The sequence below is a fragment of the Xyrauchen texanus genome, chromosome 18 (assembly GCF_025860055.1).
Source record: "Xyrauchen texanus isolate HMW12.3.18 chromosome 18, RBS_HiC_50CHRs, whole genome shotgun sequence".
Classification (NCBI taxonomy): domain Eukaryota; kingdom Metazoa; phylum Chordata; class Actinopteri; order Cypriniformes; family Catostomidae; genus Xyrauchen; species Xyrauchen texanus.
This window is the reverse complement of record NC_068293.1, coordinates 18,253,029-18,278,835: the sequence shown is the minus strand read 5'-3', so window position 1 is coordinate 18,278,835 and position 25,807 is coordinate 18,253,029. Positions and strand designations below refer to the sequence as shown.

General features: G+C 36.6%; 2 protein-coding genes across 3 annotated transcripts; one reads left to right on the top strand and one right to left on the bottom strand.

The window, feature by feature from the left end:
• Positions 1–203: 203 nt before the first annotated feature.
• On the top strand, positions 204–12,376 carry LOC127658869 (neurexophilin-2). The gene is made up of 2 exons (XM_052148406.1): positions 204–938; positions 9,475–12,376. Exon 2 carries the CDS (start codon positions 9,703–9,705, stop codon positions 10,219–10,221), a length of 519 nt encoding a protein of 172 aa, XP_052004366.1. The 5' UTR covers positions 204–938; positions 9,475–9,702; the 3' UTR covers positions 10,222–12,376.
• A 1,767-nt stretch (positions 12,377–14,143) lies between these two features.
• On the bottom strand, positions 14,144–25,488 carry LOC127658862 (speckle-type POZ protein-like A). 2 transcript variants are annotated; one of them, XM_052148396.1, is made up of 12 exons: positions 25,333–25,488; positions 24,448–24,575; positions 23,711–23,847; positions 21,237–21,358; positions 21,106–21,143; positions 20,692–20,819; positions 17,571–17,748; positions 17,084–17,139; positions 16,876–16,998; positions 16,291–16,433; positions 16,139–16,192; positions 14,144–15,589 (listed from the first exon to the last, which is right to left on the bottom strand). In XM_052148396.1, exons 3-12 carry the CDS (start codon positions 23,786–23,788, stop codon positions 15,445–15,447), a joined length of 1,065 nt encoding a protein of 354 aa, XP_052004356.1. In that variant the 5' UTR covers positions 23,789–23,847; positions 24,448–24,575; positions 25,333–25,488; the 3' UTR covers positions 14,144–15,444. The 2 variants fall into 2 exon arrangements, with proteins under 2 accessions (XP_052004356.1, XP_052004354.1); XM_052148394.1 differs by having other exon boundaries at positions 14,146–15,589; positions 20,992–21,143.
• Between the last annotated feature and the right edge of the window lie 319 nt (positions 25,489–25,807).

Below are 25,807 nucleotides of genomic sequence, written 5' to 3'. Positions count from 1 at the left end.
GCTTCACTCATTTATATTATTATTAATATATATATATATTTTTATATAAAATGTAATTCTAGTGCCTAACATCTCCTTATTTTTTTCCATGGAAGAAAGTCAGTGAGTAAATGTTTGGGTGAATTAACAGTAAGTTTTAGTAACAATTTTGAGATTGAATCATTATTCAATTCAGTTAAAATCAATCAAGTAGTTGTCACAATTCATATGGTTCCAAAGCAGCTTTAAGAATAAGTGTTTACAAACTACCCAGTAAGCATCTAAAAAAAACAACAACAGAAGATTAATTGCACAAATGTCACGATCGTCATCATAGTATTTTCCTCACCTATCCCTCAGTTTTTTTATCCCTCAGTTAAACCCTTTCTCTCTCATTATGTCACTCTGATGTAGTGTTTTCTGTCCTTCATCTCTCCGAGAAACCAACAAAGTCTTTTTTTTTGTTGTGGCTGTTGCTGATTCATTGTCTTCAAAAAAGTCTAAAAACAGTTAGAACTCATTCCAAATCAAAGTGCAGAGACATCTGTACTGTCAGTACTAACACTGCACTGACAGAGGTAAGTCTGGCTACATCTGGCCTCACAAGCATGGTTTTCACTATTTACGTTTGTATGATCTTCATCCAAAGCAAAGAGTGAAATTAAGCATGTGTACAAAGCAACCTTTCAAACAGAACATCAGAAGTGTTCTCAATCAGAAAGTCTAAAGTGGTATACCCTTTTTTCTTTTCAAGAGAGAAGGTTTTTTTCATGCATGTAGATATTTTCTCTCCTGTGTTGTTTTTGCATGCTCCTTGTGATCATCACTGTTATTCTTGCTGAGGAAATGTCAAACACATTTGGAGGAACAAAGATCAGATGTGGATAATGGGATTGTGGAGGTGTTGATGGGATGATAGCTCCACCAGCAGAGTGTGGAACAAAGGACCATACTGACAGGTATTAAAGGAGAAAAGAATAACTCCTCACCTAAAGGTCCTCCTTGGCCTTATTAACAGATTATGATGTGTAATGAAATACAAAAACACCTTGTATAACTCCCTCTATGTTGGCCTTTGATGCTTTTTCACAACAGCCTAATCCTACAAATCTGAAAAAAGTATATTTGGTCAAAACTGTAGTTTATAGTTTAGAAGGTATTTTAATTTTGAGACATACTTAAAATGTTTGAATGCCATTGCATTAGATTAAAAAAAATATCAAAGCAAGTGGCAATAATTGTAATGCATGATATAACAACCTTTCAATCACAAAGGTTTTAAGTGATAAAACATTGCAGTAGATTTTCAAACGTATTTTCACATTCTGATTTTCAAACATTAGTTAAAACATGCCAAAATCACACTTTGAGGGAAACTGACATACATCCACTAAAAAGCATCTTGAGTGTAATGGGTTAAAAATAATTTTTAAAATAGTTCCATAAAGGTCTATTGTACTCTGTTTGTAAAAGCTAATCAGTTTGTGATATCTAGTGAAATTGACATTAATATATGTTATGCATATATATATATATTGGCCACTATACTGTATCTAGGCTTTTTGACACTTAAGTGCCAAAAAGTCTAGATACAGTATAGTGGCCAAATTTCCAAATATATATATGTTATGCTTAACTACAATATGATTCCATCTCACCATATTAAGCAATACCTGTTTAATTGAAATAAAAGGAGAAATTTTGTATAAATATGTTTTCAGGGTATGCTCTATTTTTTTCAAGTGATTTTATGTGTTTAGAAAGTGTTTGTGTATAATATATATGTATATACACTCACCTAAAGGATTATTAGGAACACCATACTAATACTGTGTTTGACCCCCTTTCGCCTTCAGAACTGCCTTAATTCTACATGGCATTGATTCAACAAGGTGCTGAAAGCATTCTTTAGAAATTTTGGCCCATATTGATAGGATAGCATCTTGCAGTTGATGGAGATTTGTGGGATGCACATCCAGAGCACGAAGCTCCCGTTCCACCACATCCCAAAGATGCTCTATTGGGTTGAGATCTGGTGACTGTGGGGGCCATTTTAGTACAGTGAACTCATTGTCATGTTCAAGAAACCAATTTGAAATGATTCGAGCTTTGTGACATGGTGCATTATCCTGCTGGAAGTAGCCATCAGAGGATGGGTACATGGTGGCCATAAAGGGATGGACATGGTCAGAAACAATGCTCAGGTAGGCCGTGGCATTTAAACGATGCCCAATTGGCACTAAGGGGCCTAAAGTGTGCCAAGAAAACATCCCCCACACCATTACACCACCACCACCAGCCTGCACAGTGGTAACAAGGCATGATGGATCCATGTTCTCATTCTGTTTACGCCAAATTCTGACTCTACCATCTGAATGTCTCAACAGAAATCGAGACTCATCAGACCAGGCAACATTTTTCCAGTCTTCAACTGTCCAATTTTGGTGAGCTCTTGCAAATTGTAGCCTCTTTTTCCTATTTGTAGTGGAGATGAAGTGGAGAAATTGAACAGGTGTTCCTAATAATCCTTTAGGTGAGTGTATATGTATATGAATATATGTATATGTAAACTATATGTAGAGTTTCCATACAAATGTTCTAGTTCTTAATTTGCCTCACATCACATTTGCAAGTTATTTTTATAAATATAGATATACAGTTCAAAATATAGACAACAGGTATTTGGACATTGGTTTTTAAATGTTATTTGAGGGGAATTGAATTCATACAGCCACTAAAAAGTACTGCGTTATACAAACAGGCACAGACAGAATCTGCATGCCCAGAACTCTGCAGAGACTTGACTATGCTTTAATTCCTTCCAAATAATTCTGCAGATTTTCCCACAAAATCGGCATAGAAAATGTGAACAAAGTCTGCAGGCTGGCAGATTCCATCTGAGCCAAGTAATCGCAAAAATGCCATAGAAAAGTGTTTGCATATGCCACTTGTTTTGATACTTCATTATCTAATGCAATGAAATCCATACATTTTATATCAATGTCCAAATACCTTTAAACATTTTTGAGAAAAAAAAAAATGATTAGCATGCATTTAATTAGCCTTACATCATTTTAATTGCTAATCATTGAAAGAGAATGTACCTCCAAGACAGTGAGCAGCTATTGGCTACAATTCTAACCAAATTATTTGAGGGGCTGGTGACTGAGGCAGCCATGCATGAGTGTTTGGTGCTGTAAGGGTCAGGTGTTAATGACAGGGGGGATTATATGGCATTAGACATGCAACACAGCATATAGTGCAGAGAACAGTCCCGACAGGGTGAGGATTTCTCCTTGTGATCCTCTCCACTGAACACCTGTCATTTGTTAGCAGGCCAGCCCTTGATTAAGAGTGATGACTTTCGGGTGTGAGGCTGTTTCACCCATCAGGGTAGCAATCTATTCTGCTGCCGTGTGTAGACTCAGGCCCCACCTGCCTCCTCTAGGCCTTTGGGGCCTTTCTCTTGAAACTGCTCTTTGTGTGAATCATTACAAATGAAATGCCCTGTAATACCACAGAGGGGAGGGGAGGGGAGGGGGGGTGACTGTATAAAAAGACACAGAGAGAAAGTGGGGAAGACAGAATCTTTGTGGTAGGGTTTACAAAGCAGACTTTTGGGAAGGAATGGTGGAATAGACTGGACTATTGAAGAGGCTGCTGCTGCTTCTCTCACTTAAAAATCAAGACATGTTCTGTACTGTTTAACAAGCAATTGTCATGTTGAATCAGGGGTGACTTGGCTGGAATAACAAAAAAAAAAAAGCTCTTACTGTATATGTGCATAGTAAAATTTACAATTCTTGACAGACAGTGGGTGTGGCATCAGACCTTTTGAGAGGCGTTTATTTTAAATGAACACACACCTATATATATATTCTGTACAGTATATTTTAATCAAGGAATCAAAAATGTTATTACATATACTGAATGTAGACAAATGCAATTCGTTTATGTTAATATTTACATTGGGTGCAGTTTTCTGCTGTAAATAGCACCTACCTTAAAATTTGGGCCTGAACCATTGTGTTGTTTGTTTATAAATGAGATGCTGGTGTAGCTGATCATTATTTGTATTACATTTTCATGGCAGGAACGGAGGCAGAAACGATATTTGAAAACTGTAGTGAAACATATTTACTTAGTAAAATAAAGTTTTGAAGGGACTTTTTGTCCTTAATATTTGTAACATGTAATAAATACATCCATAATTAAGTTGTACAGGCTGAAAAACGTTGTAATAAGTACGTTTTACTGTATTTTGTTTGAGAAGAAAGTCAGAGTACTAGGTTTAGGTGATCTAAGAATATATACTTGGAGCTATGGCAAATGCACATACTCTTGACACATTAGAGGCATTCAATTTTAAGTCTCCCAATCCCATTCCCACATCTCTTACTTTAGACATTCCCATGGTCTTGCACATTAAAGGCAAAACCCACAAAAAATAAAATAATAATCATAAAAAAGAAATAGAATGTAGAATTGAAAATAGGTGTAAATTCTTCAAAATTTACTAATTACAACTGCACTTCCATGTTGAGCAAATATCTCTGGGGCTGAAAAAAGAGAGACAGAAAAAGAAAGAGAAATGGAAAAAAATGACAAGGAGCAGCAAACAGATTCACACCCTGGGGCTGGAGAGCCATCACAGCCATCAGAGGTGTGGTACTGCCAGATGAAGCAAATGCATTTTAACAGCATCCTCATCCATGATCCGCCACTGAGATGTCCCTGACTTCTTAATAACTTTCTTGAGGGCTAGTTCTGGTCACCACAGCAATTACCTTTATGTCAAGCCGTAAAAGATATGTCCACCCCAGGGACTGGCAGACAGCTTGCTCTATAATGCTCATTACAGATGAACGTCAAGACTGATTCATCTCTCACTTTGTGGATGTCATGTTATGATGCTGTCACTTCGAAAATGGGCTGGCTTTTGTTATCGGTGACTGACATTTTGTACAATACATTATAAAATTATAGATATAAAAAATGGGAACCGATATTTATCAGAGATTTATACAATTTAGTGTCTGCTTTGATGGTTTAAGTTGGCTTGACCTTAAATGTTTTTTTGTTTTGTTTTGTTTTATTCAGGACTAAGCTGTTACATTGAATATTATGAAGGAACTCATCACAGTACCAATACATTTTATTGTACAAAAGTCAAACACATCATGGGTAAAATTATGTATTATTTAAAATTTTAAATATCTTGTTCTGCCTTTCATTTTTGCTGACTTTAATTTTAAAAAGAATTGTACAACAGCATTGTTTAATAAAATGAATACAGTGATGTGAATCATCATTGAAAATAATGTGAAAAGTGAAACATCTGAACATGTTAGGGTAATGATAACCGGGGGACAAGATGTATTTAAGTTTCCTGAAAATAATCTCACAAAGCAAAAAAAAAAAATCTTAATTGTTTTAAATACAGGCTTCATTTTCATTATGCTAAATAAAATGTTATGCTTTTTTTATTATTGATTTAGGGGTACATATGATCAGGACAGTCAATGGATCAGTAGAGCATGTCTATAGTTAATGTGATGAATTTTTTTCTATTCTTCTAAGACACCTGTATGATTTAGGGGGAAACTGTTATCTTACATCCAGTAAAAATAACATCAGGACCATAGTTAAAAGTAACTGCTGATTTATTTGTTTGCAAATGCAACTTGGGTTGTGATTTTGCCATCTAATGCATGACTTTATAAATTCTGCTTAGGAAAGAAGAAAATTAAAAGCTGTACATCTGTCTATTTTAAATTTTAATTAAAATTTAAAGTATTAATTAATGTCCTTAGAATTACCCCTAGCAAAAAATGCATGATTTACCTATTCCAAAGTCAAAGCTTCAGTCCTCCCCTTGAGTTAGACATCAAACATATCACCAAATATGTGTAGAATTACTGCTACTCTATTTGTAAGAAACTGTGAGAGAGAGTGAGGGATAGAGGGAAAGGATTGGGAATGAGTGTCAGCAAAACCTTTTATGTTTTTTCTCTCCAGGCAGTAAAGCGTTTTATTTTGCATGTGATCCCTCCACTTGTCACAGCAATTTCCCCAGTTGTTCATCATCTTTAACTGCTTCCTCATTAGCATTATCATCTCCTTCCTGCTTTACCTGAAGTTGTCTCTTGCCACACTTTCTCTAAATGTGAGCAGTATTCATCTTGTCTTGTGAAGTCATTGAAAAATGAAGCGACAACCAAGAGCTAGACCGAGATACTGCATGTGCACTCTGTTGTACCAAACGATGTACAGACCAGTGGAAATTGAAGGTGAATAAATGTATTTCAAGGCAGTCAGAAATCTTTTCCATATTGCCACGGAGTTTTATCTACTCTCAGTGTATTCTCAGAGGCAAACACACCCTCGTAACGATACATTCATATAGGCACTTTTTTGCCTGCATCACCAATACGTCACAATTGGTTTGTATTTTTTTATGTCAATCTGGTGCCGTATTCAACTCATTTTGGAGAATTACATTACCCAGGGCTACATTTTAAATTGAAATTAATTGAAAGTTCTATCATCATTTACTCATTGCTTTATTATTTAAAAAAAATGGCACATTTGCCAAATGGAGTTTACAGAGCGTTCGAGCTACGGCTCAAAAATAAGGAAAGCATCATAAAAATTATCATAAAAATAAACCTATATTTGTGCACTGTATTCGGGGTACTCCGAGGCTGTGTGATAGCTTTGCTTGAGAAACAGATTAAAATTTTAAACTTAAGAAGTTTCACTCTTCCTGGAATTAATTATTGTGACTACTTTTATCTGCTTGTTACATCTTTTATATTGTTGAGAATTGGTTAGGTTTAGGTTTAGGGTGGGGCTAGGTGCTCAAAAATATGTATTTAATAGTGTAATGTAACTAAAATATTGTAACTAAATGTATCTGCTTGCTACATGTTATATGTTGAGGAAAAGTGGTTCAGTTTAGGGTTAGGGCAGTAGTTCCCAAACCTTTTGATTCCAAGGCCCCTTATTGTCGGAGAAAATATTCAAAGGCCCCCTTTGTATGCTATTAGATGTATATATTATAAGAAATGCCTATTATAAGATATTTCCTCTGATACTTCTACTGTAATGATGGCAAAGCTTGTTTTTTAAAGTTTTTTTTAATGTAAGAATCTACTAGCATCAATAGATTAAACAATTAATCATGATCAATTCTGTAATTCCAGAAATGACTTGAACTGTATGCCTTCATAAAAAGTAAACTGTTCAAGGGAGTTAATACATTTATTAGCATTTTTAGTAAGTTGAATTAAAATAATTAAATATAAATTATAATAATCTACCTTATTTAAAATAATTTTCAGAGATCTTGAGGCCCCCTTGTGGGTCCCGACCCCCTGGTTGAGAACCATTTGGTTAGAGGACCTAAAATATCGACATGTGTAATGTAACTAAACTAATATATTTCTAATAAAACTTATTGTGGTGAAGCATGCAATAATATCTGAAGATTGCTGTGCCTGGGGAGAAATCATCTGAACTGGGGAGAGACCATTCTGTCCATGACGGTTTCCTGATGCAGGCAAAAACTTGCTTATGTGATTGCCCTGTCAGAGGTAATTATTGACCAATATATTGATATATTGGCAATTGAGTGATTTTCCTATTTAGCCGATGACCATGACTGCTTTGCCAATCAACAAAAGTGTTTGCTCATCCTGTCAGTTTAAAAAAACTACCAGCTGCCAATGTCAGTGTATAATAATGCAGTTTCTGTTATTAATTATAAGTAAAAAAAAAAAAACAATGTTTGTTTAATTACAGTGTATATGTGTACCGTGCTACAATTAAACAATAGCTTGTATAACATGCATATCGGCCACCCCACTCTCTTTTAATCGGCACCGGCGTCAGCCATTGAAAACTCCATATGTCAGCCACTACTCAGTAGCTGGACAATGTCATCTGCTGCTTTCATTGCAACCCATACTTATAAACATTTACACTGCATTCTCTCTCTCTCTCTCTCTCTCTCTCTCTCAGTTTTTACTTGAAGGTATTGTCTTAATTAAGCTATGTGAAGAATGATAGATGAACAGCTCCCTCAATCCAAGGAAGACACATTGATTTCACATTATGCAAAGAACTTTCAAGTAACTGGGCTATTATTGGCTATCATTTATAATGGTGCGTGATGTTGTTGAGGTGTTACACCATGTGACAACAACATTTTACACCCATTTAAAGGCTTGCACAGAAAATCATAAATGTTTACATGATTTGATATATAAAAGATATTCGATAAAGCGCAGGCCCTAAAATACTGATGCACTATGCATCTGTCTTAATAAGCTGAGACTCTATTAAAGGAAAATGTCTTCATGATTGTAGTTCTTTGCTGACAGAATTCTTATATGCTGCTGTTAAGCTTACAGCAAAATTAGTAATTATAGAGAAAATACAGGGTTGCTCGTCTGTGTGATTTCAAACAGCCCTACTTTCACATCTGCTTCAGCAAATGATCCTCTCAGCAGTGCCTCAGGATGGCAGCCTGCGCTAATTACCAGCAAAACTAGCTTGCCTTATTTCTACAAATTATTTAGACTTTATCTTAAGTGGACCAGAACTCAATCCTGGAGCAAAAAGGTTATTTGGCACGTGGGATCAGCACTTCAGTGTATTGCAGGAATAATTTTGTGTTTTAAAAAAAAAACTTTTAATATTTTTCAGATCTAAAAGTTTCATTATATTAAATGACTTTAATACAAAGACCAAGAGAACTGTAATTCATGATTGGTCAGTCACAATCTGTCACTAATTCAATATTATAATTTTTAATGGCTTTGTGGTATGATGTGAATAGATTTGCTCTCAAGAGTGATTGTAATAGTACTGAGAAAAAAAAAGAATGGTCCAGTTGCACAGATTAACATCGTTCTTTTTTTTATTCTAACCTCAATTTGAAGAAAAACTCAAATATCTTATATACATAATGATTTCCCAGTGGAAAATGGTGTTGCTCAGAGGTAGCTCTTTCACAGCTCAAGAGACTTCCCTGGGTTCTTATTCATGTTTTTAATTTTTTTGTTTGAAATAAGTATCATGTTGTCTTAGCTGCTGCTTCTACTGTTTGATTCCTTAGGAGAAATAAAAATAGACACAAATGAAACAAAATAATTACACAGTACAAAGAGTAGAGAGCTATACAATCAATGTGGATAGCATAGTTCTTATAATTTGATTATAAATGTTAATTTCTTTTGGAAATCTCTGACTTTTGATTGCATACTTTTGTTACATTGTTGAGATATCTTCTGAAACACCAGTGGAGAGTCAAGTTAGATAACTAAGGTCTTTTTCTCAAGAGAAAAATGTGAGAAGCAGGAGACTTTCAATGTACTCTGCATATAATCTCATTGTTGTGGTGGAGAAATATCTCTTGAGATATACTTTTAGATTTTTCTTTCTTAGTACATAGATTCTCATGTTTGTGTGTTTCCTCTGTTCTGTTGGAAGGTCACATGCAGAAGAGTACATATTCCAGAGGTGGGGCTTGCAGACTGGGGGGAGGCTGATAATGGGGAGAACCTCTCCCCCAAAGGTGCCAGCCCTCGTGTCTTCAACCCCCTGCGCCTCTTCGCCCGGGGATCTCCTGGGTTCAAGAGCAACACGAGGGAGATAACATATTTGGAAAACCTAGAGGACTCCTGGGACTGGTTATCTAACCAGACAGATGTGAGAGAGATGCAGAGCAGGACTAAACGCAGACCTATCGTGAAAACAGGCAAGTTTAAAAAAATGTTTGGCTGGGGCGACTTCAACTCCAACATCAAGACTGTGAAATTGAATCTGCTCATTACAGGGAAGATAGTGGACCATGGAAACGGCACGTTCAGTGTTTACTTCCGCCACAATTCCACAGGCCTGGGAAATGTGTCCGTCAGTCTAGTGCCACCCTCTAAGGTGGTAGAGTTCGAGATGGCTCAGCAGTCCACTCTGGAGACCAAAGACTCTAAATCTTTCAACTGCCGTATAGAGTACCAGAAAACGGACCGCAGCAAAAAGACTTCACATTGCAGCTTTGACCCGTCCAATGTGTGTTACCAAGAGTCGACCCAGAGTCACGTCTCCTGGCTCTGCTCTAAGCCCTTCAAAGTCATATGCATCTACATAGCCTTCTACAGTGTTGACTATAAACTGGTGCAAAAAATCTGCCCAGATTACAATTATCACAGTGACACACCATACGCTTCCACGGGTTAAAGTCAAATCAGGTTTGAATCCTCGACAGTGATATTCAAGAGAATTTAAACAGCATGGTCAACCACATGGCACCTTGCAGCATTGAACCTCATTTTCACCACGTGTTCCATCTGATTTTGTAGCAATTAGAATAAATCCAGATGTTTTGCACTAGGCTAAACTACTGGCATGTGCTTCAACTTCTGTCTTATGTGAAACAGCAGTCACAACATTTTAATGGGAAAATATTTTAATTATTATTTTTTGGTTTAACCTATAAGTTACCATTAAAAATACAGTGTGGCTGTTACATGCTTCTATGTAAATCACAGCTGAAGCATCACAATTTGCCAACAATTGATCTTGAATCAGAAACCAACCTACTTCTGTAACATATACAAATATTTGTTATTTAGGATTTCATGAAGTTTCAGGCTAAAAACAGGAAGGTTTCAAAGTGCATTCAGAATTTGTTTTCTTTTTACTAAGTACTAAACTTCTAAACAGAAGCAAATAGTAATAGTAGAATAGTACATGTATATTTACACTTCATTTAGCTTTTATACAAAATGACTTACAAATAGGAATATAACAAGCAAATTGTCTTATAAAAGTCAACAATAACTGCAGGATAACATTGCCAAGTTCCAAGAGTAGCTAGAGCAGTATAGAAACTACAGCAGAAGAGACAGACAGACAGGGAATTATAATTTTTATATTATTAAATAGTAAGTGCCATTAGTGTATACTAGTTACGTGCTTGTGGAAGAGATGTGTTTTTAGTATTTTTGAAGAATAGATTTAAAATTATGTACACTCACATGAGATGAAGTCTCTAGTCATATCAGTTTTAGAGAAAAAGTTGCTTTATTCAACATAAGCTGCTGGTCTCATCAACATAAGCACGGTCATGTTAAGATCACATGACAAGCCGAGTATTACCTAGATAACTATTATCTCGTTAATCCCGTTATTGGATGCTTTCACTCACTGAATTAATTAATCATGGTTGACTAAGCACATTTTTTTTTTCTGTTTTAGAATGATGCGGCATCTAAACCACCATGTGTCAGCCTAATGTAAACTCAAATGTTGCTATGTCAAACAAATATATCACAGACTTACAGAGGATTAAATATACTGTACTTGAAACACCTGTTTTCATATCAAGGTTTTTGTGTAGGTTTGTAAGTTTGTGTTTTTTATTGGCCTCAATTATTAGCACAAAATTGTGAAAACTATTTTTATGTGGAGTGTATGCAGTTGTCAGGATTAGTGCAATCGGGTTAAATCATTCAGCAAATACATCACTTACAAATTACCATTTAGTCATTTAGCATTTCACAAAAGCTCTATGTATAAATTGAGATTTGTGTATAATTTCAAAGAGTAATTTGTGATGTCTCATGAGGGCACAATTAATTGGACAGGTGGATTTAGTGAAACTGGCAGCCGGTTAAAAACCCTTTGTCATGGTCCTGCCACAGAGATCCACATTTTCAGGCTCTAATTAACATTAATTATAGTGGGAAATTGCACTTACAAACCATGACGGAGGGGACTCAAGCCAAAAAACTGAAATGTAGTCATGTCGCAAACCTCTATTCATGCCAGTGACTTTGGGCTGTAATCAAACTCTTTCCTGTCCTTTTAAGAGATAGAGTGTTTGTCCTATATTAGAGAAGTGAAGATGTATCTGAATAAAAACAATTTAGGGTAATTTAATAGGTTTTTGGAGTCTACCTTGTACTGATTATTTTTTTCATTTAAAACACTATGAGAGATCAACAGAAGAAATGCTTTGTGTAATTTTTGTTTATATTCTAGTCTATATGTCAGTGTGACAATGAACTACTCAAAATGCCATAGTGGAATTCTCAGGTTCCATATGCATATCCCAAATAGTTCATGGCAATTCATTTACTTCTTCCTTTATAACGGGCGACTGATCACAGTTATGCTCGAAGTGAAGAATCAGATGGATAATTAATTGTACTGATATAACCCTGCGCCATTGTCTTGCCTCACGTACATGACCACCAAGACCATATTGACATAAAGATAGCCGTTTATCATTGTATTTAGTTTATAATTCAGTGTGCAATTCTGTGAATAGTGTATAAATGTGACAATATAAAGGTGTGTGTATTTTGCCTTTGAAGGATACATTTGTTTATTTTAGCTCTTAATACAGAAAGAACTCTTTTCCTACTTTTTGTGTTGGACTGGTATCTCAAATGGATATAGATTTTAGTCATTTTGCTTGTCATAGCTTTATTTTCTGAATTGCAAATTGTATGCTTTGTTTGTCCTCAATATTTCTGTAAAATACAAGAAAAAAGCATGAGGAAAATACCAGAGCTGTCAGCTTTTAATTTGAGTTTTAACCCTCTATGGTGCACATGCTCTAATGATGAAATACTTCCACCATTGCATCCATTCATCCATTTTTTTTTTCTTTGATCACCTCACATTGTAGTACAGAATTGCCATTTGTCAAGTATGGCAATTCAACACCATAACTTAGTATGCTAAAAATACAAATAGCTTTTCTCATTTCACAAAATGTTTCACTTCTCTTAAATTTCCTGACTTGATACTTTTATACTCTTGCATCTTTTACGAACTGAAAAGGAGTGAATTGTTTTCATTTATAATTAAATATTGTTCTAAAGCTCCCAGCTCATACTCACAAGAGCAATTTTTGAATCACTTTAGCACGTCTTTCCTGAGTGTGACCCCTGGTCTTTGAGAGCAAATCAAATGCCATGTGGCCCAAATATTATTTATTACTGTAAAACCCTTTAAATTCTAATACTGCAATATGTACAATGAATATGGCAACACTGTAGAGGGTTCATTTATTGCTTTTATTCAATATGACTGTCGCAAATTTAACCATGAAGAAAATCCAGACAGTATGTGAGATCAGAAGTGAAACGTGCATATCATCCATCATTTTGACCACATAAAACAGTGATTCTTCCATCAGTAAAAGGATCATTTGCAAAATCATATTTGAGTGCTGTAATGTGTGCTTCATTTTATCAAGCATAGGATCATAACTCTATAAATCTTTAATGTATAGAATTGTTTTATTTTAGAACATATGCACATTCTAAAGATGACATCTTCTAAATTCCACTTCCTTAACCTTTTTTCTTTCATAACTGTGGATTTACATGTCTTTGAATGTATTTCTTTGAACATAAATGCCCTCTTACTCTCCAATTCGAAAAGAACAAAGACAACTGAATTATCCCATGATGGAACAACTATGCAGCTTCAATGCCTCATTAGCTCAGTGGGGCACTTAAAAATCATCTTGCAGACAGACAGGAGTGGGAAAGAGGTTTTCTAATAGTGAGATGTTATCATAGAGTTCCCTAGGTGTCGTGGAAAACGGTCGGCATGAAGCGGCATGTTGGCGCGGGAAAAGATCTGTGTTTGATAGCTCAGATTACGGACCGCATGCTGTACACTTTAATTAGCCCTGATTTCCTCATCACGGAGGGTTGCAAAACTGCGGCAGAGACCAAAATAGTCATGGCAGCACAGCTTACACTCTGTTATTATCTGTACCAGAGACAGAAACAATTGTAGTAATACTGTAGCATGTTTAATAAAATAAAAAAACACTACATTAAGCTAAATTTAATCTGAAAATCAGCTCAATGGTTTTTGTCTTTATATTTGGATATTGTACCTATTCACCATTGCGTTACCTCTTTTCACCTTCTTGAAATGTGTTACGCACAAACACACAATCAAAATGTTTGTCATTTAGCAGATGGCATCTCAATATGAAATTGGAGGAATGTTTGAGCTTCCTGCTCAACGGTTTTGCTGAATTGCTTTGATAAAATGTGCTCCATAGAGATCATGAAACTACATTGCCTTTATTAAATCATTTATTTATATAAATACTGAATTAAGGACATGTCATGGCTATTTAAAAGGCAACAAGCCAAAATCAGAGACCATATTTGGCACACATGAATGTCAGTCAGAAGCAATTCAAACTGGCTGCCAATCTAAGGTACATGAGTGAAATTACTTCATTGACATACACAACACCATTGAATGCTGAAAAACCTTTTTAATGAGTTAATGCAGGCATTGTGGCAGACATTAAAAGACGGAACAAATTCCAGAATCTTCACAAAGCATGTCCTTTAACAGAACAAGTATAAAGTGACACAATGTAAAGATTTCCTCCGAAATAGTATGTCAGTTCAAATGTACGACGGGAAAATAATCTGCAATAGATATTGTATGACAACTGATTTATTTATTTCTCACACGTCCACCAATCCAATCATATGACACAGTAATAATGCCACACTCTGATGCTCAGCATCCAAATATTTCTGACTACAGAGGACAATGTGTTGGAAGATGGATTGTCTTGACAAAAGTTCAATCAGTTTACACAAATGCAATTTGGGGCCAACATTTCACCTTACTAATAACAGACAACTTCAAACTACTTGTCTGAGCAGACCAATTCCAGGGAAGCAACACTATTGAATTAAAAAAATGCATTTGCTCGAAAAATTGTGTAATCGAATACTAGATGACACTTTGAAAGTTCTTCATAGCTCAAGGGGCGGGACACAAACAAAAATTCAATTTGTTACATCAATACAAATATTTGAAATGCATATAACTTTCCCATAATATGGAATAGTAACTAATATTTTTTCTTCCCCACATCATTAAACTGTGTCTTTACATAGAAATTGTGCCATCAATATGGGGCATAGCAATCTATCATAAAGTGTAAAGAAATGACCTTGCACTCATCATGTTAACATTTATTTAATGCCTAGTTGTACAACTAAACTTTAGGAATATATTTTATTTCCCATAGAGCAAACTCTTGACACACTCCTAGAGAATTCCACATCGAACCAGCAAGACTTTGGGAACTAGTGCAACAGGGAAGAGGCCTGGTCTCATGGGACAAGGCAGGCACAGAGTAGAACTGAGAGAATTCAAATAATCCACACAAGAGTCATGGCAGATAGTTTAAGGCTGTTTGAAAAGATAGAAAGATTTGCGAAATAAAGATCAGATGCCAAACCCGTCGCTTGAGAAGGGTGAACAGTTTTTGCTGATATTTAGAAGCCAGCCTGTCCCAGTCACATGCTGTTGGGTTGAAGGATGATGGGATAGAGTCAAAACTATGCAGTTTTCTGGCTTCTGCCACAGGATAGGCCCTAGAGTGCAGCAGTAACATTGTCAGGACTGTTTTAGGCGCTTCCTTGGCAGGCCGAAGGGGGGGCACTGTGCTGATGCGAGCGCACGGAAAGCCTCCGCCACTAAGTGAGGATGAGACTGGATCATTGACTTCCAGCCTGCGGTCTCCATTATGTCTGTGGCATGACTGTCAGGAGAGGGTGAATACATTTCAGTATTAACACAAGACACATTAAAAATCGATAACAGCTCTGTGGATTAATCTAGTCTAATGGAGTAAAAAAATAGGAGATTAAAGGTAAAAGAGGCAAAGTGATTAAAGAAATGGTGCAGTGGAGACGATACAGATGGGAAATTTGTAGAAACATTTGTCGTAGTGCGAGACAAGGGAGCAACTCTTTCTGTTTATTAATACAAAGTCATGAAAAAGTCCTTTTCCTTTGAATGAACATACACTACTGCAATATCTCCTCCAGGTCTGAAGAGTATGAACAGCAAGGCGACAGGAAACTACAATAGAGATGTTTTGATATGTTTATAATGCAGAAATGTTCCCTTCCTTGACATCTCATACAGTCCGAGTCTATTAATAACCGGTATCAGTTGTGGAGGCAGCGAGTACCAGCAAAGCAGCTCGGGCTGCCCAGAGCGTAAAACAATGCATTCTAATGCATCCAAGACAACAGATAAGAGCTTGGTATTAATCTTGTGTCACATATATCAGCTAATTACATACTTGCTATTCCAGTTTTTCCCATCTTTACAGCCCAGCTGTCGGAGGACACTGCACCTATGGATGAGATAGAAGAAAAACACTTTCATTCTCAGGCTGGTAAACAGCCATGGCAGCAGGAATTTATCAAACAGAGTTTCTTCGGTGGCGCTTGCCTGTTGATAAAATCTATGGCCTGTGCTTTGAGCTGCTCGGCGCTGTGCAAGTCGGCCAGGATGAGGGTGTCTGCCACATTCTCCACCGAGAGACTGTTGCAAAGGGCTTCCTCACACATGACCTTTAAACGCTCTAGAGCGTACTGCCAGAACAACACACACACACACGCACACACACACACACACGCACGCACACACGCACGCACACACGCACAAGGCTCTAATACAGAAAAACATTCAAAGGTTTCTGATGTTGTTTAAAGCACTACTTATCTTGTTCACATCTCTTAAACTGTCCTAAAATTGATTGTCGATGTAAACAAATATAAATATGGTCACACCTTTCAACAAGATTATACCTTAAAAAAAAGTTATGTCAAATTACTTCACAGAATTAATCTTAGTAAATTGTAATTTATAATTATACTACTGTTCATTTTTAATGTTCGTTCTTAATGTGCAAATGGCAAAAATCTTTCATTTCAACAAGACATTAACAAACATTTTAAAATTAAAAGCAAATATGTGCATATTTCAAACTATACATATGGAAAAAATGTATTTGCACAAAAGTAGCAGACTTACTTTATCAGCTGCTGCTAATAAATTATCTGCCATTTTCTCTAAATTTGGTGCTTTCCCTGTGTATATGAAGCCCATCATTTCTTTAAAAACCTCTGGTTCTACATCGGTGATGTCCACCCGGTTCTGTGAGATGACAAAGCAGCTTATGGATTCATAAATAACATCAAAGAATCTGAAACAATATTGTAATATGAGAACAAATGCTTACCTTTTTACTCTCTTCCATTTCATGTTCAAACATGGCATTAAAGACCGGTGATCTCGCTGCCAAGAAAGCAATAAATCTGTCAGTCACATTATATGAGAATCGCTCGATGTATGGCAACAGTAAATTCGAATGACACAAGTGTCCAGTTTACATTAGATTATTCCTGACCAGTGAGTCAGTCGACAGAGCCAAAAAGAAAAAAAAAAAAGAGCCAAAAGTGACACCTGCGACCCCAATCGTCCTTTGAGAACATTAGAGGTGCATCAGACGGTGGATTTGCAGTGATGAATCTAGATCTGTCATATTGAAGAATTACAACCTCAGAAAGTAAAACAAATTACCATCAAGGTCACACATACTGTCTGCCTCCCCCACACACACACCCTCCACCCTAAGAAGGGTGGTTGCTGAGCAAGCACCGCTAGGATGAAGGTTGAACATGGAGCTGGTGTCATCAGCAGGGCTGGGGGTCTGGATTAAGACTCACCTGCCAGGATGGATTTGTGGGCTTTGAACTCCTGCCCCCCCACAAAAAGACTGCAGTCTGTGAATCGTGAGCACTCCCACAAATTACCCAGGTCATCGGACAGCTGGCATTCTGGAACCTTCAGCATGTTCATGTTGGATTGTCCAGAGATGTTTACAGAATCCTGGACAACACTTACCTAATAAACACATTACGAGTAAAATTGTACATTTAGGTCCAGCCATGCAATCTGATTGGATAAAGCATTTGAATCGTGCTAGGATAATTATTTTTCTACATGTAACTGTATCATTCCATGGATTGCCTGGGCACTGTTATTTTGAGGCATGTTGATGAATCACATGCAAAAACACATTTCTGGTGTAAATGATTGTACAGTTGAAGTCATAAGTTTACATACACTTATGTCGAGGTAATTAAAACTAATTCAACCACTCCACAGATTTTATATTAGCAAACTACAGGTTTGGCAAGTCGTTTAGGACATCTACTTTGTGCATGACACAAGTAATAGTTCCAAAAATTGTTTAGAGACAGATTGTTTCAATTTTAATAAACTATATCACAATTCAAGTGGGTCAGAAGTTTACCTACATAAAGTTAACTGTGCCTTTCAGTCTGGAAATGGGGTTAGCCTTCAGGCAATTAGCTTCTGATAAGCAATTAGCTATTGGAGTCAATTGGAAATGTACCTGTGGATGTATTTTAAGGCCTAGCGTCAAACTCAGTGGCTCTTTGCTTGACAACATGGGAAAATCAAAAGAAATCAGTCAAGACCTCAGAAAAAAAAGATTTGTGGACCTCCACAAGTCTAGTTCATCCTTGGAAGCTATTTAAAAATGCCTGAAGGTACCAAGTTCATCTGTACAAACAATAGTACGGCAAGTATAAACACTATGGGACTACACAGCCATCATACCGCTAAGGAAGGAGATGCATTCTGTCTCCTAGAGATTAACACAGTTTGGTGCGAAAAGTGCAAATCAATCCTTGCTGGAAGACACAGGTATACCAGTATCTATATCCACAGTAAAAATAATCCTATATCAAAACAACCTGAAAGGCTGCTCCAACCAGGAAGAAGCCACAGCTCCAAAACTGCCATAAAAATGCCAGACTACATTTTGCAAGTGCACATGGGGACAAATATCTTACTTTTTGGAGAAATGTCCTTTAGTCTGATGAAACAAATATTTTACTGTTTGGCCATAATGACCACTGTTATGTTTTGAGGAAAAAGGGTAAGGCTTGCAAGCCGATGAACACCATACAAACTTTGAAGCATGGGGTGGCAGCATCATGTTGTGGGAGTGCTCTGCTGCAGGAGGGACTGGTGCACTTCACAAAATAGATTGAATGATGAGGAAGGAAAATTATATGGATATATTGAAGCAATATATTGAAGCAGCATCTCAAGAAATCAGCCAGGAAGTTAAAGCTTTTTTTCAGTGGCCATCACAAAGCCCTGACTTCAGTCCAATAGACAATGTGTGGACAGAACTGAAAATGCATGTGTGAACAAGGAGGCCTACAAATCTGACTTAGTTATTCCAGTTCTTTCTGGAGGAATTACAGCAACTTATGAGAAGCTTGTGGAAGGCTACCCAAAATGTTTGATCCAAGTTGAACAATTTAAAGTCAATGCTACCAAACACACTTTGTTAGTATGTAAACTTCTGACCCACTGGGAATGTGATGAAAGAAATAAAAGCTGAAAAAAATGATTCTCTCCACTATTATTCTGACATTTCACATTCTTAAAATAAAGTAGTGATCCTTACTGACCTAAGACAGGGAAAGTTTTCTATGATTAAATGTAAGGAATTGTGAAAAACTGAGTTTAAATGTATTTGGCTAAGGTGTATGTAAACTTCTGAGATATTATATTCAACTGTAGATATTAAATGCTCTATAAAAATAAGATACTTTAGATTAGTTGTGTTCTGGTGAATTTGCTAGATGTAGAATCAGCCATGATCATCCGTCATTCTATTTTTATTAATGCATATTGTTCATTTGAATTTTCCCCCCCAAAAGAAAGCTTGTTGGTTTTATTTTGAAAGCGTTCTTGGTAACATTTGTGAATAAATAACAATATATAAATTCACATATGTGTTACACGTGTTATTTTTAACTTGTATGTTGATTTGCAAGTAATCAGTTACTTGATTTTTGAGGGTTAAGAGTACTCGGCTACAAAATTACTTGAAAATTCCCATCCCTTGTCTGAATCATGTAAAGTGAATGAAACCGCAATGGAGAATTGGGCAGGCCCTTTTAATCAAGAACCAACTGCCACAATTTATACTTTCTCTGTATAAAACGTACACAAACTCATTTAGAGAGCTAGCAATCTGAATAAAAAGCATAACTGCAGCTAAAAGACATACAGTTGACATAAACCTTCGGCAGTTGTTTAATAGTTTTTATGGCAATACTCATCTAAAAAAAAAAAAGTCAAATTAATAAGACATAATATCTCCAATTTGCATTCAGTTTCTACTTCGCCTTATGATATTGGTTATTTCCCTGAAAATATTAAACCTTGCAGCAGATCTCACCAGGCATTCCGGCTGTTTTTCAAGCAAGACTCGTAACTGTGTTACAGTAAATTCATTTGACAACCCATTTCATTTGCCGCTCTAGGTGATGTCTCTATCCTGCTACATTCTGAAGAGAAGGGCGATCTGTCAAACGGCTACTAGCATATTCATACAAATGGCTTAGAGTGCGATATGTGCAGGAAATTCAATTTGTGATCTACTTCGGGAGAAAATTATAAAGTAACTCATTTTTATGGTCTCACATTTCAAATATCAGATAAATCAGTCCAATGAGCATGTCAGCATTAACACAAGACAGTCGTAACTTTAGATCAACAATTAGCTATAGATATTTGCTTTGATTTAAAAAGAAATGACAAAAGATGTCATCAAGATCCTGAAAATGTGCACATAAGAAAATAATTCAAAACGTTAAATGCCCAGTGCCTATTTTACTAGCACTCTTTCATGGCATAACACCAAAAATGCCTTCAAAGGAAATTATGCATTTTCAAATGATTTATCAGGTGGAGATGGACAGAAATACTGAATACATTATGAAGTAAATGCATACTTGCCTCACAAAATAACGTGAGCTTATCATCTGGTAGCAGCCCATTTGCTTCATCAAGAAGAAAATCTCTCCTAATAAATTTCTTGAAGCCCCAGTCTTTGCCTTGGACGAAACGATAGGCTCTTTGGCTTTCTGCATTGGAAAGAGAGGGGAGCACATGTTAGCCGATACAGAATTAATCTGATGTTCAGGACACTTGACACTACAAACCTAATTATAATTTTAAACAACTGGATTTTCCCTAATGCAAAAACTAAATGAAAACATAAAAGCCTTTTTACATATTTTTAAATAAGGGCCTTACCCATAGCTTTTGTCTCCTCTCTTTTAGCGTTCAGTAAAGAAAATTTGAACTTGGCTCTGACTTCACTTTTTGGACAACTAACTAGTAGCAAATATAGTGATAGATAATCTTTACTTTCATCATCAAGCCCCTTCGGATTGACCCGCAGGCACCTGAAGACATACAAAGGTGCCAAGAGTTGTTTTAGGAGATGGATAAACAGAAATGAAACAGCATTAGATTTTGCACGTGAATATATTCCTCACCATTTCATCTTGTCATTAGGCCCTGAGGAGAAGGTAGAGCTCTTCAATACTTCACCCATTTCTTCTCGACAGAAACTAAAGTTGTTTATGGTCCACATGTATGAAAATTTCACTACCTTGACCTACAAAATCAAAGATTACATCAGTGAAGGCTTATATCGGTCAACAAGCTTATCAATGTGCATTCATTCATAGCCAACAATGCAATGACTGCTATGAGAACACATGCACTTCCTGTAGCTATCAGCTATTTTTACAAGCATCAGACTCACTTCTTTTCAAGCAACACAATTTTTCCTTTTGAACAGCACCCTACAATTTTGGATTACATTAGCCTGAGGTGAATTCTCACCTATCTCAGTATCATTTTACTGTGTCTGATAAACCAGCATCACCACATTATGATGACTGCTTGAGTTGAAGCTTGTTTCATTATCGCTTGAACAATAAATTTTTATCCTATCTAATTTAATGCAATGATTACCCTTTATTAGATCAATCTGTGCACAGCACTATGACAAGCGAGAGATCAAAGCATATGCATTTACTCAAACTACACTTGATACTCCATAAATCTAAATTAAAGGGACAGTCCAACCAAAAATGTATAATCTATAATCATTTACTCACCCTTACCTTGTTCCAAACCTGTATGACTTGCTTTCGTAAACACAAAAGGAAATGTTAAAGGAATAATTCACCCAAAATTAAAAGTTCTCTCATTTACTCACCCTCATGCCATCTCAGATGTCTATGATTTCTTCAGCAGAAAACATTTTTTATTTCACCTCTGCGGGTCCATAAAATGCAGGTAACTGTTGGTAAGAACTTGGAAGCTACAAAAAGCACATAAAGGCAGCATAAATGCAATTCATAAGACTCCGGTTGTTTAATTCATGTTTTCTGAAGCGATATAATGGGTGTGAGTGAGAAACAGATAAATATTTATGTCCTTTTTTATTATAAATCTGCACTTTCACATACTTCTGAATCACATTCTTCATGCACATCGCTACATACTGGTTGAGGGTGGTCAAAAGTGGAGATTTATAGTAAAAAAGGACTTAAATATTGATCTGTTTCTCTCCCATACCAATCATATCGCTTCTGGAGATATGGATTTAATCACTGCAGTCGAATGGATTACTTTTATCCTGCCTTTATGTGCTTTTGAAGCTTTAAAGTTTGGCCACCATTTACTTGCATTGTATGGACCTACAGAGCTGAAATATTCTTCTAAAAATCTTCATTTGTGTTCAGCAGAAGTCATGCACTTCTGGGATGGCATGAGGGTGCGTAAATGAGTAGAGAATCTTCATTTTTGAGTAAACTATTCTTTTAAGCAGAATGTGAAGGTTAACAATTACAGAATGTTCATCTTTGGGTGAGCTAACCCTTAAGGCCCAGGGATGATTAGTTGTTTTGTGTTCCGGATCGCCTCACGTCTGTCCGACCGAGTTGCCTTTGTGAGTATACTATGAGCAACTATGAACATGTTTGACACATGCCCACTACAACTTCTTTGTGATACTCTTTTAGTAGAGTCAATGGCCGGTGCAAGCACTGATGCTGACCACAGACAATGATCACATGCGCGAGTCAAGGCAATCTGGCCGGCGCACGGTCAGGCCACATGCACTGGATTATGATGAAATTTTCGTCACGCATAATGTGTGCGGAGCGATCAGCAACGTGGATGCGCCATCTAAGATGTGTATGACTTTCTAAAATTCTTCAGAAGACAAGCAAGTATTTTTTTAAGAATATCTCAGCACAGTAGGTCCACCCAATGCAAGTGAATGGTGGACAGAACGTTTACGCTCTAAAAAGCAGATCAAATCAGAATAAACAATCCAACACACTCCATCCATGTCTCTGAAGTGGTCCTGTTGGTTTTGGGTGAGAACATACAAAAATGTAACTCCTTTTTCACTGTACTTCAAAGTTCAATTGCACTTCCTAAGAGCACCATCTAGTGCTCTGCACATGCATAAAGCACTAGGAAGTGTATTCGAGCTTGAAATCAAGATCATGCTAGGAGACTGCAATGGCAAGATGTACAGAGAAAAAGGAATTACATTATGGTCTGTTCTCACCCAAAACAAACTGGATCACTTCAGAAGACATGATTAAACCACTGGAGTCATAAGGATAACTTTTATGCTGTCTTTATATCCTTTTTGGAGCTTCAAAGGCCTGGCACCCATTCACTTGCATTGTATAGATCTACAGAGCTGAGGTATTCTTCTAAAAATCTTTGTTTGAGTTAAGCAGATGAAAAAGTAATACACATATCGGATGGCATGAGGGTGAATAAATGATGAGAGAATGTACATTTTTGGGTGAACCATCCCTTTAAGAGTCATGTCACACAGATTCAACTGTTGAGTGTTTTCCAAAATAACGCAGCCCTAGTTTAGCAAACATCTGTGCATGTCCACTTGTGTAATGAAGAGAGGAAGCTGCAGTCTCACTTGGGTATAGCACCAGCTCTCGGCCACAGGGCCACCGGACATCTCCCCTGGAGGGGGAGGGGTTGGTACCCCTGACATCGCCAGCTCACTTCCCACTACAAGAAGCGCTGACGGTCCCAAAGCTTTCACCACTTGACCTTTATGTAAACACAGAGCAAAAGCATCGTTTAAGAAATATAAATGCCAGCAATTTCTGCCTCTACTCCTGACCTGAAAATATCAAATCCTTGACTCTGCCATCAGCAAGCCATTTTGTGGTCAAATTAGTCATGGCTAACCTCCGACTCAGGGCACAGAATCTATCAAAACACTTTAAGGTGTCAAAGTGAAAGAAGAAAATGAAAGAATGTAAGCCTTGTGAAACCAATGAGATCGAAATGATGCAATATCAAAATCCAGGTAGAAGCACCACAGAAATGTTTTACATCCGTGAAAACCCCTGAAAATGCATACAAGGTACTACCACTCTAAATATAGCTGTTCCTGATGATGCCAGAAACATCATATTCAGTTAAGTTAAATGTAGTGATTCGATGGCTTGTTGGCACAGGCCTGATAGGCAGGCGTGAACATGCCCTTGTCGACAAGGTATAGTCAAGGTCACATTAGTATTATTTTGATAAACCAACGATTTCTCTGTTTAAAAGACAAAGCTATCACCTGACTATATTTCACTGTAGATCAAACTATTTCAGCTTAGTAGAACAAACAAGTAGTGCATACCCCCTCTAACTCACCTAAACTTTAGTAAATGTCTTATATTTCATTTCTTGATGCCATTTTCATGTATCAGGTAAATACTGAAGAAACAAGCTTGTGCTTTACTGTGATATTACAGCATGTTCCACTGGCTTCTCATCCCAACCTGTAAATATAAATAGATATCTTTCATATAATACAATTTACAAGCAATCAAAATTGCTATTCCAGACCTCTTATAAGCGTTTAGCAGTAACAGTAAATTATAAAAGGGTCAGTACATACGGAATCATTACGTTTGGATTTTTTCCCCCAAAAATATTAAAAAATCTAAATACAGAACACATTGCCATTACAAACATTCTATTTTCTAACATAATTACAAACACAATATTTACAAATATACCCAAAATTCACATTAACGTGTTTTGTGAATAACAAGACCTCAGCTCAACTGTTTACAAGCATCATTATTTACAGAGTTCAGTGGGTTAAAATCCGGATTGACTGCTCGTGGATTAAGTTGACAACCAATTTAACTGCAGCCACTGAAATGAAACTACTTGTATATGGTATGGGTATATGGGCCTGAGCATTAAATACTAACAGTTCTCGTGTTGATGATGTGTATTAGTTTAAATCTGATTGTTTTTTGGCTTGGTGAACATGGCAAGAAACAGATTAGCTAAACACCAAACATTAAGCAGACTACAACAATGATAAGAACCACTTCAATTGTTAGGTTCATATTGACTGCATATCAATAATTAAACTACAGTTTATCAGTAAAATAATCTAGTCCTTTCTGGACAAAAGGAATAAAGTCTTTTGTTTCAGCTAATCAGATTCTTGTCGGCTAGTTGGCTATTTGGTTAGCAAGCTAAATACAACATTGATGAACGTGGATCAGTTAAACCACAAACCTTTCCTCGCCATTCTGTCAATACAGTTAAAGTCAAGGGTCGGATGCTCCTTCGGGATATGGCATGCTTTTAATAGTCTCTATTTAAGATTTACGTGTATTTGTGTCTTTTCAAAAGCAGCCCATCACAGTAGCTTGCAGTCTGCTGCTTATCCTGCTAGTGAAGGAAGCGAAAGCACAGGAGTGTAAGCAGCGATGGACGTTATGAAGACATAAGAGTAGTAGTGGAATTCCGCCGACAGGGGGCGCAATATGGCCCAAACAATACAAACGCCGCAAAAAGTATATACACATATATAAATCTATTATACAGTATAAATACTTCTACAAAACTAGAAGTGTATGTCAAATATTTTCAAATATATGCAACTGACACATCGTATACATACATCTTAGAAATATCTCACAGTGCTTACAGATTGTCAATTGTGATTGGTTGAAAAGGCAATTGTTCAGAAAATTAACACGTCCTCAAA

Excerpts from the sequence above, each read along its gene's own strand:
- LOC127658862 (XM_052148394.1), bottom strand. The coding sequence starts at position 23,788 with ATGTCAGGGGTACCAACCCCTCCCCCTCCAGGGGAGATGTCCGGTGGC. Across the intron at positions 17,749-20,691 it reads AGCTCACGTTATTTTGTGAG|GTAAGTGTTGTCCAGGATTC; the intron begins GCAAGTATGCAT and ends TGTGTTTATTAG. Across the intron at positions 16,434-16,875 it reads TATTAGCAGCAGCTGATAAA|TACGCTCTAGAGCGTTTAAA; the intron begins GTAAGTCTGCTA and ends TTGTTCTGGCAG.
- LOC127658869 (XM_052148406.1), top strand. The coding sequence starts at position 9,703 with ATGCAGAGCAGGACTAAACGCAGACCTATCGTGAAAACAGGCAAGTTT.